This window comes from Arachis ipaensis, chromosome B4 (genome assembly GCF_059453495.1).
Source record: "Arachis ipaensis isolate K30076 ecotype BB chromosome B4, ASM5945349v1, whole genome shotgun sequence".
Classification (NCBI taxonomy): Eukaryota; Viridiplantae; Streptophyta; class Magnoliopsida; order Fabales; family Fabaceae; genus Arachis; species Arachis ipaensis.
The window spans coordinates 108948338-108967815 of NC_142439.1; the positions used below are offsets into that span (position 1 = coordinate 108948338).

General features: G+C 35.9%; 1 protein-coding gene across 1 annotated transcript; it reads right to left on the bottom strand.

The window, feature by feature from the left end:
- Positions 1–9162: 9162 nt before the first annotated feature.
- LOC107637880 (uncharacterized) lies at positions 9163–10764 on the bottom strand. Its single transcript, XM_016341146.3, has one exon. The coding sequence runs from the start codon at positions 10707–10709 to the stop codon at positions 9471–9473; it is 1239 nt and encodes a 412-aa protein (XP_016196632.1). The 5' UTR covers positions 10710–10764; the 3' UTR covers positions 9163–9470.
- Between the last annotated feature and the right edge of the window lie 8714 nt (positions 10765–19478).

Sequence of the window (19478 nt, forward strand, 5' to 3'; positions counted from 1 at the left end):
CCTAAAAACTGCACACCCTGTTACATCAGACTAGCAAAGTGAAACTAGTAAATTCTTAAGCACAGCTTGAGTCACAAAAAACAATTCAATTCATGCCCTAACTAACGTACGAAGCGAACAGTTCTCTGGGAATACATAAATTCAAATAAACCCTAAACTGTAAACAACCTGCTGTATGACATTTGTTCTTCATCCAACTACTAAATACAAACCCAACAAACAGAATTTCTTCCTCGTACATACCTTGTCGAAGAAAACCTCTCTGTCGCCAGACCGAAGGTGCGATCTTTCATGTAACACAAGGAACCACAACCCGCCAACTACCTTGTAGCCCCTCCCTGCGATCACCCTCGAAGAAGTGTCAGACGTGTGTGGTGAGGAGAACCGGACTGAACAAAGAAGCGTTGAGGTGCTCTGTTTCTTCAACGTTTCGTTTTCCCATTCACTGAATGGAATAATAGGCGCGAAACGCAGACGTGTCTCTCTAAACCATTTGGGCTTACAACCTCAGCGTCCACGTAGGTAACGGAGTTAGCGGAATGTTAACAATTTTGACGGTAGGACTACATTGACTACAATTACAAACGTTTGGTACACAAATAGGACGTTTAAAACGTTAGGGATAGATTTGAGACTTACCCCAAACGTTGGGGACATAAATGATACTTTACTCTTTAGAATATTATAAAAAAAGTTTAAAAAAATATTTTTGTTATTTTCTCCTCATTAAAACTTAAAATAAAAAATGGTGAAAATAAAAATAAAAAAACATTTTCATAAACTAAACCTATTCTAAATCTTCTAAGTTCTCATATATAGTTTGTTTTCTATGTAAAATTCAGGAGAATTCTTATAGGAACGAAGATAAGTATATTGATCTATTTTGATAGTGTCCTTAAGTGCTTAGAAAATTTATTAAAGAATGAATAACTTGATTTAAACAATAATGTTTTAGGTCTTCTAATTTCATTAAGATGTTTATAGAAAACATTTTATTAATGAATTTCCAACACAAAAATGAGATTAATAAAAGTTCAAATGTAATAACTTTTGGCCGACATATTATAACTTTGTCCAATATATGCAGGGAACCGCGAATTGTTTTTTATAAATAAATAATTTAATTATTTTATTTATCAAAATATATAATTTGTAACTATTTACCAATTTATATCACATTAATTTTTCTCATTTATCGTGTAAACGAAATAATTATTAATGTATCTCATTTACACTAAACAAGATATGTTAATTTTTTTTTTAAATTCTATATATCTTGTTTATAATATAAATAAGATATATTTATAGTTATTTCGTTTATACTGTAAATGAGATATGTGTATTATTATTAAAAAGATTACGATTAAAATAATATCAATTTAATTTTTATTTTTAAATTAATCTAATTTTTGAAAGTTATATCTTAAAACTGTTACGCTATGTATTTAAACTAGTGATTTAAAATTGCCTATTTGAAATCAGTATATTATTTTTTAAAAACTAACTCATTTGAATTGGTACTAAAAAAAATACATAAAAAATAGATTGAATTAGATTGATTTAAATTAAAAAAAAAACAAGGTTGTACATGTTTAGATTCAATAACGATAAGAAACACGATAATTGAATCGTTTAGTACACAGAGATAGACAGTTATTATTGTAACTTGAATAGGCATCTTGATAGCTAAAACTCATTGTATATTTGTAAATAAAAATTAGGAATACCAGCTAGCATAGTCAGTTAGAGATTATAGCTAGGCAGTTAAGTTAATGACTCTCTCATTTCCTTTTAGTTTGTATATAAACAGCATGTCAAAACAAGGGTATAATCCAATTGAGCATTTTTATATCTACATCACTCTGAGTTCAATTCCCATTTCTCTCTCTCACTCTTTCTCATCACATACTCTCACATCTTGCTGCACCACGGATGAAGCTTGATTCCTCATCTCCAATATCTTCGCCCTCTGTTCTTGGACTTGCACGATAGAGCTTGATGAGAGCATGACCCTCTCTTTGACGCGTTTTCACATGGTGCGGTGAGCGTGAAAGAGAGATAACCGCTTTAATCAACGAGACCAAGAATAGAAGATCTGAATTTGGAAACCAAGCAGATTCTTGAACTCACCAATTGTGTTCTTGAATTTCATTTCCTTTCTTTTCTCATTGTGAAACTGTCTCCGATTTCTTTCGTCTCGAAAGATCCCCTTCTCATTTTCTTCAATCCCTAAATTGCAATGGATAACACTCAACCGTTGAATCCCAATGTGATGAATGCTTAATCAATTGCGAATTTCTTGAAACAAATGCCAGCAATTCAAGCTCAGATGGCGAGAAACTCAGTCAATTCATGGCAAGATCCGGCGAGCCCTTATTTTCTTCATCCGAGCGAAAGTCCTGGTAATCCTCTCATTCCAGTTATTTTAACTGCAAGCAATTACAGTGCTTAGAGCAGAGCTATGTTGTTGGCCTTGAAATTGAAAAATAGGCTCAAATTCATTGATGGATCAATTGCGAGGCCAAATGAAAATGATGCACTTTTTGAAGCTTGGGAGAAATGCAACACTTACTTAGTGTCATGGATAACACTATCATTGAGTCCTAAAATTTTAGCAAGCGTGATTTGGAACAATAACGCCTCAGATATTTGGAAGGAACTGAGGAATAGATATTATCATGGTGACAAGTTTCGGGTGGCAGAATTGCAGGAAGAACTATTTCAATTGAAACAGGGAGACGCTACTGTTACGACTTATTACAAGCTGAAATCTATTTGGGAGGATTTGAACAATTTCAAACCCATTCCTGATTGCGTAAATTGTACTTCTGTGTGCTCATGTAGATTGAACATAATCAAAGAGCATAGGCAAGAGGATTGCACCACAAGGTTTTTAAGAGGACTGAATGACCAATACGCTAATGTCAGATCCCAACTAATACTGATGAATCCTACACCTGATATTGATGCTGCCTTCTCCATGTTAACACAACAGGAACGAAAAATCAATAAATGCAATGAATCCAAGGTTTTTTATAAAAAGAGCCATGCAGTCAAACAATAAGAGCAATCTAAGGAGAGGCAGAGGGAGAGGTAGACACCAGGCTCCTAGAAAAGGACGAGGAAGCAGAGTGCAATGTACATTCTATAACAAGACCGGCCACACTATTGAGACATGCTATAAAAAGTATGGTTTGCCACCTCACTTGAGGCAAAGGAAAATCAGCAGCATCAACTACATTGCTGCTGAGGCACCTGCTAAGAAGAGACTTGATGATCTCAGCCAATGCAGCCTAAGCAACAGTCAGAAGGAAGTTGGTGATTCTACAAGTTATGAACTCTCTTCACACCAAAAGGATGCAATTTTGCAGTTTCTCAAAGGACAGGAGGCTCAGCAACAACCTCAAGTCACAAATCAGGTTCAATCCACCACAAACAATACTCCATTGATTCAAGGTAATATTGTCATTTTAAAATATAGTAGCAACATTTCAACCATTGTTACTGCTAAATCTCATCTCTGGGTAATAGACACAGGGCAACTGATCATGTCACTTTTAATTTGGATGATTTTTAATCATATCAAGAAATCGGTCCCATGATTGTTAGAATGCCTGATGGTAGCCATACGACTAATAGCATCATTGGCACCATAAGGTTTTCTAATCAATTATACTTTTCAAATGTGCTTTTCATTTCAACTTTGATTTCAAATTAATTCCTGTGTCAAAATTAACCAGCAAGTTAAAGTGCAAAATGCTTATAGATGACAACTTATGTGAGATATAGGACCAAGCTACTTTGAAGAGGATTGGAGTAGCTAAATGTACTGATGGTCTCCATACATTAGATAAGAAATTTTTCTGTTCTACAGCTCACAAAACTAATTTCACACACACTTCCAGGCACCCATCACTTACATTCACAGTAGCTGTCACTATTGATGACAATTCTGCAGCTTGCACACATATCATAAATGCCTTATGGCATACTAGACAAGGTCACATTCCACCACATAGATTGCAAGTAATGCATAAAACTCATCCCTTCATCAATTGTAATGAACAAATAAATCCATATAACTCTTGTCATTTAGCAAAGCAAAAACGATTACCGTTTTCATATAGTACTTCTGAATCTCTTAGCTGTTTTGATTTGTTGCATCTTGACATTTGGGGTCCCATATCAATACCTTCTATTCATGGATAAAAGTACTTTTTAACCATTGTGGATGACAAGAGTCGATACACTTGGAAGCATTGCATGAAAGCCAAGTCTGAAGCGTCTGATCTTGTTAAGAATTTCATTGCAATGGTTAAAACCCAGTTTAACAAAACTGTAAAATGCGTGCAAAATGATAATGGCCCTGAATTTCTCTTAAAATCATTCTATGCATCTCATGGCATCTTGCATCACACATCTTGTTTTGAAACCCCCCAGCAGAATGGTATTGTGGAGCGAAAACACCAACACATTTTAGGGGTGGCAAGAGCTATGCTATTTCATTCATCCATGCCAAAATGTTTTTGGAGTTTTTCTATCAAACATGCTGTGCATCTAATCAATATCCAGCCAAGTGAATTTCTCAAAAACAACTCTCCTTTCAACATCATTTTTAATAAAATACCAGATTTAACCAATTTAAAAGTATTTTGATGTTTAGCATATGCATCAACCCTTACTAATGGCAAAACAAAATTGGATCCGAGAGCTAAGAAATATGCTTTTTTGGGCTTCAAGGAAGGGACAAAGGGATTCACTCTCATAGATTTGCAATCCAAAAATATATTTACATCTAGAAATGTTATTTTCTATGGAAACCACTTTCCATACCCAACTTCAGAATCTGATTCAACCAATAACCCAAAAACATTAAATGCTGAACTTATCCAACAATCACAAAAATCACAGCTTTTTCGACATAATTTTGATGATTCTTTTACTGATGACACATACCACACATACAACTCATTCATGCATTCATCACACAACACATCCAATTCATCTCATCATATGCATCATAATGCATCTATTACATATCACACATCAATACAACAAAATTCATCACAATACAGCTCTGCATCTGGCACTGCTTCACAAGCCACATCACATTCCACTAATCCTCATGCATCACCTGCATCTAGCATTCATCATGAATCACCTGCACCTAATTTCAACTCAAGTGTTGTTAGAAGATTTGCCAGAATTAGAAAAGTGCCAAATTATCTCAATGACTATTAATGCAAGATAAATACCACTGCTACCAATTCTCTTTACAGGCATCCTATATCACAGATCATCTCTTATGATGCACTTAGTACAAAACATCGAGTATTCTCTTTGGCCATTTCTTCAAATATTATTCCTAGTGACTATGAGCAAGCTGTTGTTCACCCTTGCTGGAAAGAAGCCATACAATGTGAACTAGAGGCACTGGAGAGAAATCATACTTGGAAAATCACCACACTTCCATCTGGCAAGAGAGCCATGGGTTGCAAGTGGGTGTTCCGAATCAAATATCACCTTGATGGGACCACTGAACGCCACAAGGCCAGACTAGTCGCAAAGGGATTCACACAAATTGAAGGAGTTGATTTCATAGACACCTTCAGCCCTGTTGTTCGAATGTCGACCTTAATAGTTGTGTTGGCTTTGGCCACAGCAAAGCAGTGGCACATCAAGCAGTTGGATGTAAACACTGCCTTCTTACATGGAGAGTTGAACGAAGAAGTATACATGAAGCTACCCCCTGGACTGCAGCAACCAGGACTAAGCCCGAAGTCAGTGTGCAAGCTTGAGAAGTCCTTGTATGGTTTAAGACAAGCAAGCAGGCAATGGAACTTAAAGTTGACTGAAACTCTGAAATCTGCTGGTTTTATCAAATCAGAATCTGATCACTCTTTGTACACCAAACTCACCACTCATGGTGTCACCATTATTATGGTATACATAGATGATTTGGTACTCACACGAGATGACCTTGCTGCAATTGAGTCTATCAAGCAACTGCTGAATCAGAAGTTCAAAATCAAAGACTTGGGTGATGTAAAGTATTTTTTGGATATGGAGGTTGCTAGATCTTCGAAGGGCGTTCATCTATGCCAACTAAAGTATGCCATGGATATTCTCAAAGACTTCAAATTCTTAGAGTGCAAGTTAGTAAGCACACCTATGGATTACACCACTGCTTCAAAGTTATCTAGCGAGAGTGGGACTCCACTGGAAGACAAAACTGAATATAGACAATTAATTGGCAGGCTTCTGTACCTGACCAACACTAGACCAGACATTGCCTATGCTATAGGAAGGCTCAGTCAATTCATCGATTGTCCCACTGATGTTCATATGCAAGCAGCTTATCGTATTTTGAAATATTTGAAAGGCTGTCCCGCTGTTGGCCTTCTCTTCTTCGCAGATAATGATCTCACTCTTACCAGATTTTCGGATGCAGATTGGGCAACATGTGCTGACTCTCATAAGTCAACACTGGTCACTGCTTTTATCTTGGTAAGTCGCTGATTAGTTGGAAGAGCAAGAAGCAGAGCACAGTCGCACGATCCTCCTCTGAAGCAAGTATCGGGTACTGGCACTTCCAACTTGCCAAGCACAGTGGCTCTCCTACATTATGAAGGATATTGGAATGCCCATCACGAAACCAATTACACTCTTTTGTGATAACAGATCCGCCATTCACATCGCCACCAACCCAATTTTCCATGAACAAACGAAACATATCGAAGTAGATTGTCACACTGCCAGGAATCAACATCTTTCGGGCCTCACTCACCTGATGCCAGTTTTGTCCTCTAACCAACTTGCCGATTTCCTCACTAAAGCTCTGGCCCCAGCACCCTTTAACATCAACATTGCTAAACTAGGACTTCATGATATTTATAGTCCTAGTTTGCGGGAGGCTGTAACTTGAATAGGCATCTTGGTAGCTAAAACTCATTGTATATTTGTAAATAGAAATTAGGAATACCAGCTGGCATAGTCAGTTAGAGATTATAGCTAGGCAGTTAAGTTCATGACTCTCTCATTTCCTTTTAGCTTGTATATAAACAGCATGTCAAAATAAGGGTATAATCCAATTGAGCAGTTTTACATCTACACCACTCTGAGTTCAATTCCCGTTTCTCTCTCTCACTCTTTCTCATCACATACTCTCACATCTTGCTTCACCATGGATGAAGCTTGATTCCTCATCTCCAATCTCTTTGCCCTCTGTTCTTGGACTTGCACGATAGAGCTTGATAAGAGCATGACCCTCTCTTTAACGCGTTTCCACAATTATATTAAAAGATGCTTGAAGTTGATGAAATAGATAAAACAGAAAAAACAGTAGGAGAAATAACTGTGTTTCTTCTCATCATGAAACCAGTGGGAACAAATGGGAGAGATAACCGCATTTCTTTGGAACAAGTGGGAGAGCCGCGTTTGTTCTCATCATGGAACCATAACGCGTAAATTTTCGTGAATCCCGCTAGAGAGACAATTGAGGAATCTTAACAATGTGTACAATGGGCTAATTATTTAGCCCAATAGGGATAAATAATAAAAATTCCTCCACGTATTATTTTAAATTCAAAAACTCTCCTTCAATTATTTCACATCAAATTTCAAATTTCAAATTTCCCAATTTTAAATTTCAAAAAATTCAATTAATTATTTCAAAAAAATAACCATCCAAAATTCTAATTTACCAAAATATTTCACTCCAAGACCCTCTTCTTTTTCAACCGGTGGCCACCCCACCTTCATCAATAATCATCACACTTCACCTTCGCTGCTTGGCTTGTCGGACGCCACTCATCCTTAGTAAAAATAACCATCCACTTAAGAATAAAAATAATCATCTGCTTACCTAATGAATTGAACATCCAACATATCTTAATTATATATAACTAAACCCAATCTGTCAAAATAATCATCTATATAAAATTTAAAATAACCATCCGCATACCTACTAAAATGACCATCCTAAATTGACCATTAAAATAGAAGAAGAAGGAGATTAATAAACAGAAGAAGCAACTATGATCATCCGACAATTTAATTTTTATTAAAAAAGAAGAAAATTTATAATTTGACACATGAGTCTTATGATTTGATGTAACCATAAAATGAGAAAAAAGAAAAAGAAAACTTGAACAGATGAGGAGAAGACGACGACGGTAGGTGTGAAGGGGCCGTAACACAAATGCGAACGTAACCTGTCCAACGGTCACGCCTTCAACTGGCTGACGAAGGAGGCAGGAGCCAGGCGGACGCCGAAAGATGCGCGCGTAATGGGCAAGCGGTGCAAGACCGGGGCCGACCGAAGCAGCTGCTGCCAGCGGAGGAAAGATGCACAAAGCAGGTTGGGCGCTACAGTTCTGATTGGCGCTGATGAAGGCTTCAGGTCACGCGGCGCCACGGCGGTGGATGTTGAGGGCTACGGCGGCTGGTGCCTGTGGCGGCGCGGCAGATGAGAGAGGATGGAGAGGGAGAGAGAGAGAGAGAGAAAGACCGGTTGGAGGTGTTTGTGACGATTTGGAATCCTTATTTGCTTTGTATTTAAAATTGGAAATAATTTTGTAATTAATTAATTAATTTAATTATCATTTGATGTTAATTTCAAAAATATCCCATTGTATACATTATATACTAACTACATTGGCTCCTCATATTTTCTTAATTTTTATCCCTGATATTCTCTAATGGAACCTGAATACGTAACTTCTCATCCTTAATATTCTCTTACGAACTCAATGTTTCATTTTTTACACAAAACTTTTCATTCCTCGTAAAACATTTTTTTTAAATTTAAATTAATCTAATCGTAATTTTTTAAATAATAATACACATATCTCAGTGTAAAGGAGATAATTATATATATATGTATCTTGTTTACATTGTAACGAGATACGTATATTTTTTTAAATTCTATAAATGAGATACATTCATAAATGAGATAAATCAATGCATTATAAATTGATAAATACGCTATAAATTATATATTTTGGTAAATAAAATAATTAAGTTATTTATTTATAAAAAAAGTCCGAAAATCACACCTAGTGAAAAATAAGAGGAGCATCTTGAGAATATAGAAGTGTGTTTGGTTTGTATTTTTATTTTTAATATTTTTTATTTTAAAATTTTATAAAAAAAAACAGAAAGTGAAAATAAAAAATTTATTGTTTTTATTATTTTTTCTTTTTGCTTCATAAAATTTAAAAAATAGAAAATACTAAAATAAAAATGTAAACAAAATGCACCCTAATGTTTCCAATGCCACGCACTATTTTTTTTTTCCCAATGACACACATGAAATCATTAATCACAAGGTAGAATCCATTACTCACATGGATCATTCCAAGCATGTATAATTTCATGAACACAATTCAATTTGGACTTCACTCTCCTTGACTCAAAGGAAGGAGAATTTGTATACTCTATTAATGTAATAAAAATGGCACAAATTCCTCTTATGTTGTTATGGTATCACAAACAACACAGTGAGTGGATACTAATCTTGCCATGACACTCCCGTCTTCAATGGCCAAATTCTTGCTTCTCTTGTTCCACAAATGCACAGCATAGCTCTCACCATTAGAAAGTTCATCAATCTGGCTTTCCACCCATCTTGATTCCAATTCGCCTTCCGGTTTCTTGTAAAGCTTCCCAATTCCATTCCAATCCACAGGGTAGAAGGCCTTAGGTGGCAAAATAGTAATGTTATGGCCTTCGAGCCGCGCCATAACCCTCGACACCAAGTATGGTCCATTGTTACCCCATTTGTTCCCATTGAAAGTAGTGGAGAATTCCTGTAAAAATTCCCACACAACAGGATGGTTAATGTCAAACATCATAACCGCATTGTTTAACCTATTCCATTGCTTGGTAGTGAAGTCAAGACTTTGTGCTCCAATTGCATTCCTCAAGTCCAAGAAATCTTTTAGCACTATGATGTCTGTGTCCATGTAACCGCCTCCATATTTGTACAACATCGCGAGCCGAACAAGATTCGACAGGTTTTGAGACAGAGGAATGTCTCCAGGATCTCTATTACCACTCTTGATCAGTTCAAGCCAAGCCTCGGCCGGCGTGTTGTTAACCAAGAAGGGCACGTCCGGAGTTATGGCGCCAACTTTGAAGCCGCGATCAATCAACGGCTTCAAAGTTGCATATCCACTCTCGGTGTCCATTGATCTCGACACAACTATTAAGCACCCGTCCGGGTGCGCTTTAAAGAATGTGTCCATGGTAAGAAATTCTCTTTTCCCAAAGTGTTTCGCCGGCGAAAACCATATAATGTGGAACAGAACAGAGCAACCTTTGTTCAAGAAACCGGTGACTCTATCATGAAATTGTTGTGACAATGTTGTAGAGTGTAGTAACTCTAGCTTAGGAATCTGTGTTCTGAACCATGCCATTCTTACTTCTCTTGATGCATTTGCCGGTGGAATAAGAGGGTCATAGTTTTCTGAATCACTAGTTGTTGACTCTTCAAATGATGATGAATCTGTTCCATGATTTGTTGAACTGAAGTAAAGGATTCTAGAATTTGAGTATTTGCTTTGAACATAGCAGAAGATGAATACTATTGCAAAGATAATGGCATAGAAGAATGGTGATTTTGGGTTGCGGCTTTTTTGTTTGTATTCAAAGATCTTCCTTGATATATGTTTAGAACGCATCATTGCCAAAGAGCCAGATGAATCCATCTATGATACTAACATTATGGAATTATATTTTAGAGATTTTGTATATATAAGCTACCTCAAAGATTAAAGCTCTTTGGCGATTGATGTAAGAAATATTAAGTTTTCTTATCATTATCAACAAAATTGTACAGTAACTTTTATTTAGCAAGATGATACTCCAAATTGTACATTTATTCTTTTCGTTTTCAATAATATATATGTAGCTTTTGGAACTTCAAATTTTGGCTTTGTTATCAGTATCAAGGTTGCTAATTTATTAACCTTATATTAATGCCTATTACAATTAATTTGAACCCAGATTGATGATGAAATCATTTATTTAGATCTAACAATTTTAATTATATCAAATCAGGCTTATATAAGTTAGGTGCATTGAGAGTTTTTTTTGTCATCATCAACCACGTCAATGGTGAAAAACGCGACGCTTATTTCCTCCCCTTTCTTTCTTTAAACATTTGTATTTATTATGACAATATTGATGCTGGCTGAGTATAATTGCACATTTGTAAGTGAAGAATAGAACGTAATAATAAGGTATGATTTTGTAAATAAGTTGTATGTCGTTTTCCACAACTTTCGTTTTTTTCCCATTAATTTTCATTTCTAGTTTTTTCAACGAGGAATGCACCATTATAATATATTAGTTTTGGCTATAGTTAACCATCAATATTTAAAAGTGTGAGCTAAAATATATAATTAAATTATTAAATTAAAAGAATTGAATTTATAGCTAAAAGTGATAGTAAAAAATAATAAATTTTGAATTTATGATTTTGTAAAAAAGAAAAAAAAAAGTAAGCTAGTCAGATAAAAGTAGACAATAAAAAAAAAATTCAAATTGACTATGATTTTATTGATTCGCTCTTTTTACTTTTTCTTGATAAATCTTAATAATCTAAACTATTAAAAATTGCAAAAATGATATTTGCATAATAAAATTAATCATCATGTATTTATGTATAAATTAAATACATGTATAGTCTAATTCATTTTTATTATGTATTTTATATTTTTATATGTATTTTATACTGATAATTGAATTTAAGAATTGATTTTAGTGTATATCTAACATGGTTGTAAAAATTAATATAGAAAATGTAAAAATAATTAAACAAACCCATTATTTCAAGTTCAAATTAAAAAGAATAAATATATTTATATACAAATATATAATAACTAATTTAATAATTGTTTTTTTTTTTTTATGCACGTGATATTTTTGTAAATTAATATATTATCTTCGTAAAAAAACAAAACTGAACATTCACATCTCTATCCAAACACAAGAAAAGCTTGGATCTAAATATTTCAGAGATCGAACATTCGAACCTCTTTGTTTGTCTTTTTTTTTTCCCTCTCCTTTTATGCTAATAATATCCAATTTGTTATTTTCTTACTTTTCAATAAGGGTTATATTTTGTCTAAATATTTGTCCTAATTTTAACTACTTATTGTCATGCATTTTCCATATAAACATTATGTAATTTTGGCATCGTACTTTGGCATTGCATGATCTCATATTTTTTAATTTCTAGGTCATTATAGATTTGCAATCCTTAATTGTGTAAAGAACTGCAACCAAGGGTTTAAGGATAAAGCTGAAAGGGGGAGAAAATTTTCAGAAACAACTCCAAGGACAACGTAACCGCAGTATCCAAGCTCAATGGCAAGTGGCAGTCAAAATTACACCAAAGACGCCGACGCATTTTAAAGTAACCTTTTGCAGCGGTTGCGGAACCGACACCAAGTTAAGCGTTGCAAAAATATTTTGAGAAATGCATGCGCTTCCATCAATTTAACGTTTTAGCTTCAACCATGTAAATAAATATTCTAAGAGAAAATACAACAAATTAAAAAACGAGAAACTCTTAGAGCTAGTATTTTTTAGTATTTTTTGTTATTATTTGACCAATACAAACACTAAATTATTTTTAACAAATAAATTTTATTAATTCATGCGTGCAAACTCTAAAAAAATGTAAGTGCAAATTGTATTAATTTATGTATACAAATTCTGATAAATATATCTACAAACTATATACTTTCTGTGTGCAAAGTTCCTTTGTAAATTATTATTAGTCAAATACTAACAAAAAAATAATAATATATATTGGACATATAGCATTGCTTTTGAAAAATACTAATACACTAAAGACTTCTAAGACATAGACATCACTAGCACGTAAATGTTGTAAGACCCAAAATATTTGAAAAGTCTTATTATGATCAAGTCTCAAATCCTACAGTTATTTATAGCCTTAATTTCAGAGATTATTTTATTAAAGATAATTAAGGCAAGTTTTAATTTATTGGATTTGAGATAAGTTATGGTTATTATCTAATTTTATAATTATTGGACTATTTCCTATATTTAAATTATAAAGTTGGCAGTTATGAAATAAGGAATTTATATGATTTGGATTGAATAATTAATATTTTAAATATTACTACTACTATTTTGGAAAAATAGAGAAAATAATTATATTATTCCTAATTTTTAGATTTGGGCATTTTATTGGAAATAATTTGTGAAAGTGAGGGACAAATGGTATTTTCTATATATATAATTAGTGTTGGATTTAATTTGGGTTTCAATTATTATATTGTACCTAATTTTATTTGAAATTACTAAATTACCCCTAAACCTAATTTTGCCTAAACCCTAACCCATCTACCCTCTCCCCCAAGACTCAGTAGCAGTTGCGCAGCCCCTATGCTAACACACACACACACTGTTCCTCAAGAAAGAAAGAACGAAACAAAGAAAGAAAGGAAGGGGGATCGGGAAAGGGGAGATCAGAGAGGGAGGGCTTCACCACCAGTGGAAGGAAGAGCACCGGGGAAACAGCAGCTCGTCGGCCAGCCGCGTTCTGCCACCACGTCCAGCTCGCCGCCGATCGCGCTCCAATTTTCTGCCACCACCGCGCCGGTTGCGCCGTCGCCAGGGAGAGCAGAATCGAGAAGGGGTTGGCTCGCGAATGGGGATGGTCGCGGGCTCGGAGCCGCAGCGCCTTCATCACCACCGCGTCCACGCCATGCCGCTGCCACTGCTAGGGTTTGCCGCCGCCACCTTATCACTGCCGGCAAGCACAGAGGGAGAGAGAAATCGGAGTTTTGCAAGCAGGAAGAGAGAGAGAGCGCGACAGGGGGAGCCATCTCCGCCTGTGTCATCGCCACCGAGAACTGCCATAGAAGCTGTCTTCGCCGGTGCCGATGGAGGCGCGAACAGGGGAAGAACGCGTTCGTGGGGGGCTTGCGGAGAGAGTGAGGCACGATGGTGGTGGGTGGTTCCACCGCCCTTGCTGCCGTACCGTCAGAGTCTGCCGCCATGGCCGCCGGTCTCCTAGTTGTTGCTGTGGTTGGGGTCTGCTGTGTATGGTCGCCGAAAAACCTTTTTGCCACCGGAGCTGCCCTGAAACACCATCGGAGTCTGACAACACCGCTGCCGGAGTTCTTGAGGCCACCGGAACCACCGCCGAAGCTTCTGGCTACTGCTGCCGTCACCGGAAAAGGTTGCCGGTAAGGGTTTTAATTGTGGTTTCTATCCTTTTTGAATTCCGGGAATACTATAGTCGCTGCATGTTGGTTTCAGATGTCGTGATCGGAATTGTCACCGCAGCCACTTGAGGTGGCTGCCGGGCTGTTGCCGAGCCGGCCTGGAGACCGCCGCTGTTTCGGTTCAGCCGTCCTTTCTTTGTCTCAGTAAGTAAGTATATTTCGAAGAGCCTCGCGTTAGTATTTTGTTGTGTATGGTTAATGAATACGAGTTTTGATAACGTGGGGTTGAGTCCTGATTATTGTATGTTGCGATTAGTGTTGCTATGGTCATTGCGAACGTGACTGGGAGCCGAGGTTTTGGTTGCCGTCAGTTCGGAATGAGGCGGAAAGGACTCTATGAGACGTTTGGATTATGGAATTGCGTTTTGAGGTAGGGGAGCTTTCCAAAAACTATGTTTTGTGTATTGGAATTATTACATATGGATACTGGTGTGAGATATTGTGTATTTGGTGATTGTATCGGCCTTATGTATAATTTGATTGTATCGAATGATTATGAATGTTTGTTTGGCTGGATTGTTGTGCGGCTTTGTGAAATGTAATCTTTGGAAGTTGATTCTTTAAAGATTTGAAATGAGTTTAATCCGTTGAGGATTGGTTTGAATTGAGTCAATTATGTTGATGATGTGAAAGATAGAATACTCTTGAAATTCAGCCTGGGTTGCTTTAACTGATTTGGTTTTGATAAATGATTTATTGCGGAACCGATTCTTTAAAGCTTTATAAATGAGTTAAATCGGTTGATATTGAGTTAATTTTTGAAATGGTTTCTTTGAGGTATGCCATTGAGGCGACTGTTGGATTTAGCTTGCTTTTGAATTGATTTCTGGTTTTGAGCTGTTGAAAAGGAATGAGAAACGGTTTAGTTGGGACCCGAACCAGGTGGCAAAAGTCCAAGTTTTAGGGGAGGTGCTGCCGAAATTTCTATAAAATCTGAGTCTTTATTGAAATGTTGTCTGGAAAATGATGAGTTAAAGACTTCTGCTATTTTATTTGAATTATCAAGAAAAGGATGATTCATGCTTTCGAAATGAGTTAGTAAAGAGGAAATTGTGATTTAGTCTTGCTTCTTAAGAAAGGCATTGTATCTCTTTCGAGAGGAAGTTATTTAGATGAAACTTGTGTTTTAAAGCTATTTGAATGCGAAAAGGGTTTATGCCTTTGAATTTGACTTGGGGGTTTCAATTAAAGAAGTTTCAATGACTTTGAAAGAACCTGAATGTCTATTGACAAGTTTTATTTTGAAATGTTTTGAGAAAGGTTTTAAGTACTCTTTGAACTCTGAACTTTTGCAAGACTAAAACAATTTTGAACAGTTGAAACGCTTTAGAATTTATCATGGGGGTTGAAGCTGGTTTTGCCTGAGTAAAGGAATCGGCTTTGAAAGAAGTAAATGATTACGTGACTCGGTTTGGCTTAGATCCTATTTTATTACTCAAATCGGAAAGCCAAGGTTTTAATGATTTTAAATGAATTCGGCGAAATGAGTTATGCTATTCTCCCCTAAAGACTTGGGACTCTGCCGAGAAACCTTGTTATAAAATCCCATTGTGGGATGGGTGATTTTGAATGTTTCCAAAATGAATATTTAACTTTCCATAGTTTTGGAAGTTTCGGAAAGAGGATGCCGAGAGCGGCTTTGTTTTAAAAAGGGAACTCACTTTGAGTAAATTTGGCTTATGAGCCTGAGATGATTTGAGAAACGAGATTTCTAAAAGCCAAGGCTGAAAAGAGTTGAAACTTGATTTCAAAGTGAAATGAATTGAGAAAATGATTTATGGCTTAAATGCCGATTTTATGAATTTGATGATTTTGAATGTGGAAGTGCTGTTTTATTATGAGCCAGAATGGCTATGTATGATTATGAATATTGAGTGGTTCTGGATTGAACCGTGAGCCAGAATGGCTGTGTGTGATTATCAATATTGGCTGGTTCTGGACTGAACCGTAAGCCGGATGGCTGAGATGGATATTGATCCATGGATGAGAATGAATGCATGTATATGCTGAATTATTGATAATTGTGATTTTTTGCACTTCCACTATTGGAGATGAGGGTTTCCCTGGGTAGTAGCAATGGCTAGCCACCATGTGCTCTAGGTTGAGACTCGAAGCTCTGTTAACCCAATGTCGTAAGTGTGGCCGGGCACTGTGAAAGGCCCGGATGAGCTCGCCCCCATAAATATTCACCAGTGATGGTGATGGATAAATATTCACCAGTGAGGGTGATGGATAAATATTCACCAGTGAGGGTGATGGATATGGATCATGATTATGATCAAGTTTATGATGAGTATAACTCGAGTTGGGGATGCACGACAGAGGGACAGTCCAATGGTTAGCTACCAGGACTTGTCGGGTTGGCTCTATAACCGACAGATGATATCATCAGCCACTAGGGACAGGCATGCATCATATGCATTTGTGTGACATTGGTTGGGTGTGCATATTATACTTGGTTTGCCTATGTGATTAATTGCTAACTGTTTTACTTGTAATAACTGTTTGTTTGTGCTTGAACTTCCTATCTGTGTTTGCATCTGGGACTCTGTTGGATTGTGGTGATTGGTTGTTGGTTGGATTGTTTGGGCCTAGGGCCGTGGTTGGAATGAGATGGACTGATGGTTGATTTCGGTTTTGTGTTTCTGGTTTGGAATAAAATATGAAAGGCTATGTTGGTTTCGCTTAGATAAACCGCTTTGAAAGGCTTTTGAGTTTTTGAGAATTGAACGGTTCTTCTTTCCGAAAAGATTTCCGACGTTACTTTTATTGTAAACTGTTGTTTTTGAAAAGAGGCATAAGACGGTTATGAATCACTAGTGCGGTTATCTTCATGTATCCTATTACAGTAATTCCCAAAAACCCTCTACTGAGAACCCTTTCGAGGATGATGTTCTCACCCCCCTTACATTTTTCCCCTTTCAGGATATGGGCGCAGAAGTTACGAAGAGCTTATTTAATTGTTGTTGTGATGCTCTGTATTGTTTTAGTTATGGTTTATTGTACCCTCGCCTTTATCTTGATATATTCTGTAAGAGGGATAGGGATTGTATTGGTTAATGCTTGTAATACTATTTACATATATGTATGCATATATGTATGTATGTACCCTTTATGAGTTTTGTAAGTTGTATGGTATCTATGGATGTATGTTATCGGATGAAAGTATTTTTGGATCGGTATTGCAGTTTAAAGTTTTAAACAGGCTCATATTTTAGTAGTAAATAGTATAAAAGTCGTCGTAATGTCCGAGCTATCAGAGTTGCGCAGCCGGAAGCGTGAGCTTTGGTAGTTAGGGTATTACATTATGGTATCAGAGCAGTTCTTCCTATAGAGCCTGAGGAATGGACTGACTATGCTTCAATTGCATACTCTGAGAGTTTGTCATGTATTAGGTCTTGTCGAATGACGAGAATTAGTGCTTTATGCACATGACGATCTATTGATTTAACGCTGTTAGGCTTGCATTGCATAATTCTTGGTATTAAGTTTGGCCGGCTTAATACTAGTGAATTATGTATATGAAAGTACTGATGGGTTATCATAGATGATATACGAGTTTTTAGTAAAGCGAATCGCGGGTTTTGGGAACGTTGGAAACTATTTCTCGAGGCTATTCAGTTGTGTGTCTTGAATTCTGTTCGAGTCGACCTGTTCTTTCATATCCTAACTTGAAGTCCTTGTTTGCTAATCCTCTTGAAAAGTAGTTTGCGTTTTCAACTCTATTCCTCTATTCATATGCATTTTTATTTGATCTTAAGTGCCTATGCTTGGTTGAAATCCTTGTTGTATCTACCTTCCTCTATTTGAATTCTTCTTGGTTCATGTATTCTTTGATATGGCTTTGAACTTGTCCTAATGCGCTGTGCATTTTTAACTCCGGGATTTCGAGTCCATTCTTAAAGAAATTGTTGATTCGGTTTTTCTCTTATTTGACAGTGATTACAGCCAATTTTGAGACTTTTATGAAAATTGCTGTTGAATAGATGTATACTTATCTATATATGAAACTTTGAAGATTTTTACACAGTTTGACAACTATTTATTTCTAATACCTCGCCTGTACTTTTACTGGTTTACGGAACTGCATTTTACCTTAAAATTACAATTTGACTTTCTAGTAATTTTACTATAGTTCCAATGCACATTTTCATTTGATTATGTATTTGGATATTTTTCAAAATTTTGGAAAGAAAGAATTTTTCATTTTTTTTATCCTGGTTGAGTTTCGTTTGATAAGCTTTACTTAACTTATTTTGAATTGAGTTTGGTTTAGCATACTACATGGTTTATGCCATTGTTGTTCTTTTGAAAATGTTGGACTCATAGCTTTCTTCTTATGAACGGACTCGTTCCTTCTTAAGCTTTTCACCTCTATGAATGTTATACGTGACTCTGTTTTTAACTAATCTTTTACATCTTGTAAATATTACCATTGATCTTGGTTTGTCCTCTCTTGTGGATCTCATCCTTATGTGAGTCAGTTTGATTCGTTTCAAGTTAGTGCATTGTTTATTCTCTCATTATCTCTACAAGAGTTTTTAGTCAAAAATTTTATCCTTGAGAAATTACAAATGATTGAGTTGTCTTTTTCTATGACTTTTGTATTCTTTTGGATCAATTTAAAACTTGTTTGATGTTTCATGTCCAGTGGACCTTGTTTGAACTACTTTAATTTAAGGTCCTTTCTTGCAAGGCTTGACTTCTTTTTAGTACATCTTAAACTTCTTGAATGTTCTTCTGAGATGGTGATTTCAAGAACACTTTTGGAGTCTTGCTTTGAATCTTTTAAAGAAGTTTTGAATTCTCTTTGAAGAAATATTAAACGGAATTTATTTTCTGTTGCTTGATTGAGATTGAAAACCATTGTCCAATTTTGACGAAATTAATTTAAAGTTGGCATGCGCCATTTTAAATGAGGTTTTGGAAAGCTCCCTTGTTTAGTGGAAATTGGTTCGTTTGTAATGCACCACTTATTCCCTTTACCAAATTGTAAGCAAATTTTTATCTCGGAGTTTTTTTTTCTAAAGAGTTTAACTTCTTCTTTCGTCCTTGCTATAAATGTTATAAATACTTGTTTGAATATGAATTTTGGGAATTTTTGAACAAGCATTTGATTTCTCTTCCGAGTTTTATGATTGCTTTTGGTTAAGTTGTGCACCTAATTATCTTTCTAAAATGTTTTGAGGAAATAATTTAGCTTTTAGCTAA